The sequence below is a fragment of the Sardina pilchardus genome, chromosome 5, assembly GCF_963854185.1.
Source record: "Sardina pilchardus chromosome 5, fSarPil1.1, whole genome shotgun sequence".
Lineage (NCBI taxonomy): Eukaryota > Metazoa > Chordata > Actinopteri > Clupeiformes > Clupeidae > Sardina > Sardina pilchardus.
The window spans coordinates 27369787-27379786 of record NC_084998.1 but is presented as its reverse complement, the minus strand read 5'-3'; the positions used below and the strand labels follow the sequence as shown (position 1 = coordinate 27379786).

The window sequence follows — 10000 nt, the reverse complement described above, 5'->3', positions numbered from 1 at the left end:
CCAACAACAATACATCACCTGCAAACATGTTCTTATAATACATAAAGAATAAGAGAGGTGATGAGAGGAATTACCGTATTCTACTGACTTAGAATCAGTATTTTGACTAAAGAGCAGACAGACAGACAGACAGACAGACAAATAGACAGATAAATAGATAAATAGATAGATAGATAGATAGATAGATAGATAGATAGATAGATAGATAGATAGATAGATAGATAGATAGACTAACTTCCATCCAGGTGAGGGCGGGCCCACAGTTGATCTTGTTGTCGGCAATGGCCGACAGACGGGTGAGATAGCCAATCAGCATCTGGGAAACTCCCTGAGGGGAACAACAGAGGGAGGGAGGGTCAGGACAACAACCACAGGGTGTGTGTGTGTGTGTGTGTGTGTGTGTGTGTGTGTGTGTGTGTGTGTGTGTGTGTGTGTGTGTGTGTGTGTGTGTGTGTGTGTGTGTGTGTGTGTGTGTGTGTGTGTGTGTGTGTGTGTGTGTGTCTGTGTGTTTGTGTGTGTGTCTGTGTGTTTGTGTGTGTGTGAGTGTTAGAACAAACCCTTGAACAAGCACAGGGTGGGTGAGTGTGTGTGTGTGTGTGTTTGTGTGTGTAAGAGTAGGAAAAACCACTTGAACAAGCACAGTGTGGGTGACTGTATGTGTGAGTGTGTGTGTGTGTGTGTGAGTGTGTGAGTGTGTGTGTGTGTGTGTGTGTGTGTGTATGAGTAACAACCACTTGAATGAGCACAGGGTGGCTGAGGGTACCCGTGGGATGTTCTTCCGCAGAGTCTTACATAACACAGGTGAGGTGTGAAGTGTGTGTGTGTGTGTGTGTGTGTGTGTGTGTGTGTGTGTGTGTGTGCATGCGTGCATGTATGTGTGTGTGTGTGTGTGTGTGTGTGTGTGTGTGTGTGTACATTTCAGAGCAAGACAGGGTGTGTGTATGCATGTGTGTGAGCAGATGCCATAACAGTGCGGGCCAATAGGTTTAACCTGCTCCCACTCTCTCCTGCCTTTGCTCACCACAGCGTTATTTATGGAGATCTGCTGTATTTGACCCACACTACTTTCATCCCAGTGTGTGTGTGTGAGAGAGAGAGAGAGAGAGAGAGAGAGAGAGAGAGAGAGAGAGAGAGGCAGAGAGGCAGAGAGGGTGTGACGGAGAGTGAGTGAGTGGCAGAGAGTGAGTGAGTGAATGAGAGACAGAGTGTGTGTGTTTCTGTGTGTGTGTGTGTGTGTGTGTGTGTGTGTGTGTATGAGTGTGTACCTCCGGCTGGTCGCTGGGCAGCTCTGCTAGTTGTGAGTAGCCTCTGTCATAGATGCACAAATGAAGATGCTTATCCAGAATGCAGAAGTCTTCATAGCTCCTGCGAACTATCCAATTTCGGCCCTGTGAGGTCAAAACACACACACGCACACGCACACGTATACACATAAGCATGCACACAAACACAAACAACATTTGGAAAATGTATATGAAACGTATAGTATAGGTATAAGTATACTCTTTTGATCTAGTGAGGGAAATTTGGTTTCTGCATTTATACCAATCCATGAATTAGTGAAACACTAAAACGTGAAAAACGTAGGAGAAAGGTATGGGAAATGTAGGGGAAATGTATGGGAAACTTGAGCACTCCTGTCCAAAGATCAGCAATAACATCTCTGGACACTACAGTAGGTCTGAATGTACATGTGATATGCAGGTCTGAATGTTGATACAGTATATGTGTACAGTACATGTACACACAAGAAACTGAACACAGTGATGTAGAGTAGAGTCTATACACAGTCATTGATTGAATGTGAGTGTGTGTGTGTGTGTGGGTGTGTGTGTGTGTGTACTGTATGTGTCCTACCTGGCAGTGTATCTGTACCAGGTACACACACTCCTTGGACTCCAGGCCATTCCGTGTGACTTCACTATGCTCATCAGCAAGGGAAAGCTGTAACACACACACACACACATAATGGTTATAGCATACACGCAAACAGGCAAAATTCAGTGGCAGGCAGACTGTACTAGCTGTCCAAAGACATTTCCAATGGCATTTGCAGGACTACCCCTGCGTGCGCAAACACACACACACACACACACACACACACACACACACACACACACACACACACACGAGAGAGACCTCCCACAAACACACATTTAGAATAGAAGAATGAATGAAGACACACACACGCACTCACACATACATACAGTACACACATACGCACACACACAGTTAAAACACAAAGAATACATGTATCAACATACAAGCACACACACCTCAAAACTATTAATAGCATCAGTATTAGCACCTATGCTGTTAGATATTAATACACATACCTTAAGAGCAAAAATACACACACTCTCTCTTCCCTACTCTGGGAACACACACACATAACACACACACATTCAGAAACAAACACACTCACTGTAACCTGAGCACACATGTGCACAGACATCTCCTAACGCACGTACGCACACACACACTCTACTCTGAGAATAAACAAGCATGCAAGAACACACGCACGCACGCACGCACGCACACACGCACGCACACACGCACGCACACACACACAAGCAAGCAAGCAAGCAGCTAGGGAGAGCATCTGGGTTAGCATGCAAACCTGACAGCTGCCATGAAAACACTGATTGGTATCATACACACAAACAACGAAGCACAGAAAGAGCAACGTTACTCACAAGTACTGCTAAGATTTGTACACAAACACACACACACATCCTACCTATAACAGAAGTGCAGCATCAATTTCCTGTTTTAGCCTTAGAGACGGACTGAAAACAACTGGCGCTCAGCATGTGAGTGTGTGAAAGTGTGTGTGCCTTTGTCTCGCATCATGTGCAGGAGACACATCTCTCCAGGGACTGTGTGTGTGTGTGTGTGTGTGTGTGTGTGTGTGTGTGTGTGTGTGTGTGAAGAGAGAAAGCTGGTGCTGCTCAGACAAACAATAGAACCCCAGAATTTGCCTCATTGTGTGCGTGTGTGTGTGTGAGTGTAATGATGTGTCACTCATGGTGCAGCCCAGCACAAAGAACTCCACCATACAGACCCCACCCCCACCTCAGGTCCCCTGGGATGGGTTGCCACACACACACACACACACACACACACACACACACACACACACACACACACACACACACACACACACACACACACACACACACACACACACACACACACACACACACACACACACACACACACACACACACACACACACACACACACACACACACACACACACACACACACTCTGCTGGCGTGAGCCCAATTCTATATGTTTCCATATAGAATTCCAACCCGCCATTCCGGTGTGTATGTTTAAACAATGCTGTTATGCTCAAATGTTCCATAAGTCAGCTTCCCCACGTGTGTGTGTGTGTGTGGAGTGGAGTAGAGAGCATCTGATGTGGACAGGACAGACCGTCTATAAGATGGACAGATAAAGCAAGTGACACACACACACACACATACGTACGGAAGCATGTGCACATGTGCAAGCACCCGCACACACGCCCGCACACACACACACACACACACACACACGCACACGCACACGCACACGCGCACACGCACGCACGCATGCCCGCACACACACACACACGTACGGAAGCATGTACACACGTGCAAACGCGCGCACACACATACACACACATCTCCCTTACAACGTTTAGCGGGAAGTATACTCGTGTGAATACGGTCTAAGCATGCTGTGGATGATGCAAATTTCATCGTCAAATCTGGCTGCACAGCTTTTCCGTGCAGCACCAGCATTGTCTGACCTTTCCCTATTGACTGCAAGTGTTCCCGTACTTGCTTCAGGCTCTAGCGAAAACAAAAGCTAGTTAAGCTAGTCACTCCTTTTAGCAGACACCTCCGTGCAACAGCCTACATTTTCTTTTGAGCGCTTCCTTCCTGAGATCAAAATGAAAAACTAACAAATATCACAAGACAAGAGGTTTTTTTGGCTAATTTGATAAATACAGATGTATCTCAAAAAAGGTGCTACTTTAAGATAGAAAAGTCAATGGGTTAAGAAGGAGAAGAGAAAACTGTTGGGGCTGTAGTAGCAACAATGATCCCCTTGGAGATCAATAAAGTATCTCTCTATCTATCTCTCTATCTCTCTCTCTATCTATCTATCTATCTAGCAGTTTTTTGCTGTAGATTGGCACAGTGCAGACACAATTTGAAAGACATATATAGACGTACAGTATATAGTAAAAGGAGTATACACATACGTACGTAGGTGCGTGTGTGTGTGTGTTGGTGTTTCCTATACTTTGGAAACACCAGCGTGCACAGACGTATTACCTTACGGCACAGCTGTGTCTGCAGGAGTATACTCTGGCCTTTAGCCCACTGCACTCTCACACACCTGTCTTACACTGTTAGCCCAGTGAGTAGCACGCGCACATGCGCGCGCACACACACACACACACACACACACACACACACACAGACACCTTACACTTTTAGTCTAGTGAGTAGCCCACACAAAAAAAACTACATTGTCATCCACTGCTAAAACTTCATCTGACACACACTCTCTCTCTCTCTCTCTCACACACACACACACACACACACACACACACACACCATTTACCTGCTACAGCCATACAACAATAACACACCAATAATGATGCAATACAGCAAGAAAACACACACACACACACAATTCAGCCCCATGGGTCTTTCTTCTATGACTACAGACAGACAGACAGACAGGGAGACAGACAGAGACAGACACACACACACACACACACACACACACACTGACAGGAGGAAATGAGAGGAAGCGAAAAAGAGAAAGAATGAGAGTGAGCAGAGAGAGAGAGAAATACTGAGATAACAGCAAAGAGAAAAAGAAAGCAAACTCACAGAAGCTGAGGGGTCTCAGTCCAGTTGGAATTACTTTCTTCAACCTCCCCTCTCACTCTCGCTCTCTCACTCTCTCACTCTCTCTCTTTCTCTCTCTCTTTCTCACACATACACACACGCAGTCCGTCGTTCTTTCTTAACTCATGCAGACCCTCTGACAGAAAAAGTCCATCCCGACCGCAGCGCTCCGTCTCTCTAGTATGTCCGTGTGTGTGTGTGTGTGTGTGTGTTTGAGAGAGAGAAAGAGAGCCAGCGTGCAAGAGAAGAGGGGAGTAGGAGTGTGTGTGTGTGTGTGTGTGTGTGTGTGTGTGCACTGTGCAGACTGTTCATTTGGCTAAAACTCTGTTGGTCCAAAAACACAGATGTCTGTCCCGCTGCCCACACACACGCACACACACACACGCACACGCATACACACGCATAGCTATCACACTCCTGTTTTTCCTATCACCCTACTCTTGACACTCTTGAGTGTAGAGCCACTCTCCCTCCTTCCCTCCCTTCCTCTCTCCCTCTTCTATCCTCTCTCTCTCTCTCAGCACTCTTTCACTGTGAGGAAAGATATGAGGGCCAAACATCTCTCTCTCACACACACACACACACACACACCCAAACACTCACTCACTCACTCAATCGCTTTCTCATTTAAAACTTTCTCCTTCCATTTTAAAACCTACTCTTTCTCTCTCTCTCTCTCTTACACACACACACACAGACACACACTCTCTCTCTCTCACTCAATCACGCTCACTCACTTTCTCTCTCTCAATTTTAAAACCTACTCTTTCTCTCTATTTTCAAATGTTATCTCCCACTTCTCTTAGCTCTCTTTCTCTTCAGTAATCACACACACACACACACACACACACACACACACACACACACACACACACACACACACACACACACACACACAGCAGAACCCTTAAGGGATAGCCGCAGCTGAATTCTCATTCATGTATCCCACAGAGCTGAAGAATGGAAACATAAGGAAATAGCCCTGGAAGGACGTCATCCGTGATTGGCTGAGGGAGGCCAGTGGGTGGGTGTGGGGGTGGTGCTAGATATCTGTCATCAATGACTGTCGCCATGGTTTCCTCCTGTGTTGGCCAGAGAGCTACTGACCCCTGCTGGAGACAGGTGGAAGTGCAGCGCAGGTACTGAGAGGCGGCTGGCCAGAGGACGCCAGCAGAACTCCACCTGCCTCTACAGGGTCCCCCAACTCCACCTGCTGCTACAGGGTCCCCCAACTCCACCTGCTGCTACAGGGACCCCCAACTCCACTCCATCTACAGGGCCCCCCAACTCCACCTGTCCACTTATGCTGCGTATCCACCTGGAGGGTCGCATGCTAGCTTAGCAATCTTGTACAGAGCTGTAAACCACTGAAGAGCGAAAAGCAGTAGATGCTCACAATAGAACATGTGTGGGTCTAGAGTACAGCGTGGAGAAATCTGCAGAACTGGACCTGTTCCTCTCCCTCACCAGAGTTTGTCACATCAGAGAAGAGGGTGGCATCTGTCGTCATTAACCAGTCACAAATCCAGAGCAAGACCGCTGCACAGGATGTGTAGTCAAAGCTGTTGTCGCAGTCAAAATGTCCATATGACAAAATCCCTATGAACCCCTGATGACTTCACGATCAACAATTCATAGTACTCTTCAGCCATATACATGAGCTACAGTAATTAGTGAAAACACTTGTGTGCACAAAGTAGGCATCTTTGGCTAATCTACTGCAGAAAACAGAATTTTCACAATACTTGTAGCCCGTATGCCACTGTGACACACATGCACAGACAAAAACACAGACACACACAAACACACAAACAGACTGACCTGTAGGGTTCCAAAATCCACATTCTCATAGTGGAAATGCGCACATTCTGCAAGCTTTGGAAAATGTCCCTTACTGAAGGACAACCTGAAAGAGAGCACAAACACACATGCACACTTGATGATCTAATTGGACATCGCTAACACTGGTTAAAACAACACAGCATCTAAATCAAGAAGCTTACAAGCAGCCTACACCAGGCACATAACTGAAGCGTTCTATTTACGTAGCAACGCTGCAACAATAGGCTTCCACTGAAATCAATGGAACTGGTTACACCAAAGATCCTCGATTACTCCGCTTCAGCCCTCTCTGGTTACACAGTGATAAAGGAGTACATTGTACACTCGACAAAAAAAATGAGAGCAGTCTTCTAAAACTATTTCTGTGCTCCGCCAAACGTAGTGCTTCAACTGCACATCCGGCGCAGCCCCGACTGTAGGACTCAGATTACCTACGGGCCCCATGCCAGGTGCTCTTATAGAGGGGCCGAGTGTAACAGGGCACAAGCAGAGTATCTGCTGTTATCTTAAAACGGTCAATAAAACCCCTGATACTGTCATTTCCTTAAAAAAAACCTATTAGCTGCGGCTTATACATTGATTTTGCAAAATTTCTTCAGCTATAAGGTGAATACCAGGGGGCAGTAAATATGCCATTAATATGGTTTTGTTTCTTTTAACTTGCATAAAACACTGTCCCGTGGCTTACACACAATGTGGCTAATACACAGGAAATTACTGCATAGATTATATTTAACTAAAATACATTGTATTTTAACATAAGTCTCTCTGTGATAGACAATTGATATGCAAACACTCCATGTCAAAATGTTTAACCTTGCAAGGATCGATAGGCAATAAACGTATTTTCCTCTCATGGAAGCGCTAAATATATACTGAATAAACCCCATTTGCCCCTCATGTGCCGATGACACAAAGTGAACGAGTAGGAGTCACTCTTTCTTTAGGGCACGCTGTCCATCAAACATTCTGCCACTGTATTTGAGACTGACGTTTGGCCTACTCTCGAAATAACACGCCTTTTCTGGGCAGATCATATTTGCAAAATGCAGCGCAACAGTTAACTCTGAGATCTTTCGGAAACTGTTCTTCATTAAGTTACTTTGCTTCGCTTCTCATATCCTAATTTCACAATAGCCGCACAGCTGTGTCACATTCTTTCCTGGCTCTTGGGAAAAGTTCTACTGAAAGAACCTTCTGTGAAGTTACGATGCTCACGCTCACTCACTCTCGCCCTCTGATAGGCTACTCATCTGCATGTTTGATTTTTCTCGCCCTCAGATAGGCTACTCATCTGCATGTTTGATTCTTCTCTCCCTCTGATAGGCTACCCATCTGCATATTTGATTCTTCTCACCCTCTGATTGGCTACTCATCTGCACGTTTGCTTTTCTCTCCCTCTGCCTGGCTACTCATCTGCAAGTTTTGTGGTGTAATGGTGCTTTGGAATTGTTTGTCCGTGCAAAACCACAGCTTATTGCCTCATTAAACTTGCTGCAGAAGGAACCACATCGTCAAATTGTTGATGCGCCTGCTATAATAACGTTGTAATGTTGTAATAACAAAGTCGTTGTTGACTTTCCTTATGCTTCAAAAAGACATTTTATCTTATGTGTACCGTTAGCCCAAGGGACAACAGCCCATATTTGCAGAGAATAGCTCTACTGATTCCCTTGTAAAGGTTTGCTCTGACCAACTGCAGCATTAACTAACGCAACTGAGCTGACTATTCTTAGCTTACCATTAGCTGACTATTCATGAGCTAGTTTGTTGCTATTATTTTGTATTTTTCATTTCATTTGTCATTTACATTTTTGCTTTCATTATTGTATCTATTTAATTTCTGCGAGCACCTTGGGTCAATTACATTGCTTTTAAGTGTGCTATAGAAATAAATGTGACTTGACTAGACGAGCAGTAAAATAAATGTAAAATTGATGTGGAGGCCAAATCCCATAATGAATCTAAATGAACCAAGGGCTGCTCCAGGCGGTCTAGTGGGCTGGGAGGACATGGGGCTGGCCAGCTCTCAGAACCAGCGGGATGTTTATTAGGAGTGCACCTGGGCTGCTCATTCATGCCTACAGTATGCCAGGGTGCAAAATGCAGTCACAGTGTGTACACACACACACACACACTCTCCTGTCCTGACTGTGCTTGCAGGGGGCCACTTCCTATGCACTATATTTGTGTCACCCCTCCACAAACAGCTGCAGTGCAGTATGTCGCATGTGTGTACTGTGTGTGTGTACTGTTTGAAAGTGCCCAAGTGTGTGTGTGTGTGTGTTGATTATTAGGTTTGTGTTATGAACTGTAATGATTTTGTACTGAGTGTGTGTGTGTGTGTGTACGTGTGTGTGTGTGCATGCACTCACTTCTTGGCGGTCTTGACCTTCATGCCAGCTGTAGTGCTGGTGGTGCTGGTAGAGCTGGTAGTGCTGCTGGCGCGAAGATCAGGAACCTCAGCACTCCTCGCCTAAAACACACACACACACACACGCACGCACGCACGCACACACACACACACACACACACACACACACACACACACACACACACACACACACACACACACACACACACACACACACACACACACACACACACACACACACACACACACACACACACACACACACACACACACACACACACACACACACACACACACACACACACACACACACACACACACACACACACACACACACACACACACACACACACACACACACACACACACACACACACACACACACACACACACACACACACACACACACAGAGAGAGAGAGAGAAACGACAACAGTTAAGAATCAGTGCATGTATCAGTATCAGAGCTGCTAATGACTGTTATTGCTTAACTTCTTACACACAGTCAGCAAACACGAGCCACTGATCTGAAAAGATCACTTGACCTCTCACTCACATGTTGAAATGATTAATTTCTCTAATCATTAAGTCTAATCAAGTCAGTTTATTTATAAAGCACATTTTATGCAACACGGTTGACCCAGTGCTTTACAAAAATAAAGAAAATAAAGACTATGTCGGAAGATAAACAGTCAAATTAACTCAAAGTGAAAGGGGGAAATACTAGTTGTGATTATAGTGCTATGAAATAAAATAAGCAAAGAACATTTAAATGAAAATAAGAATGGACTGAAGAAATGAAACCATGGGGGAGATGAACGTGTAGTGTAAGCTAGGGAGAAAAGATGGGGTTTTAAATTACTGTAGG

The 10000-nt window shown here is 45.3% G+C and overlaps 1 protein-coding gene across 2 annotated transcripts in view; it reads right to left on the bottom strand.

The window, feature by feature from the left end:
* Positions 1-10000, bottom strand: part of arhgap32b (Rho GTPase activating protein 32b) — a 40104-nt gene that overhangs the window by 18464 nt on the left and 11640 nt on the right. For both annotated transcript variants that reach the window (XM_062537167.1, XM_062537168.1), the window contains exons 4-8: positions 9135-9235; positions 6739-6823; positions 1858-1944; positions 1266-1388; positions 236-328 (exon numbers count right to left, since the gene is read on the bottom strand). In XM_062537167.1, coding sequence (XP_062393151.1) covers positions 236-328; positions 1266-1388; positions 1858-1944; positions 6739-6823; positions 9135-9235 — 489 coding nt within the window. The remainder of the gene's footprint in view (positions 1-235; positions 329-1265; positions 1389-1857; positions 1945-6738; positions 6824-9134; positions 9236-10000) is intronic.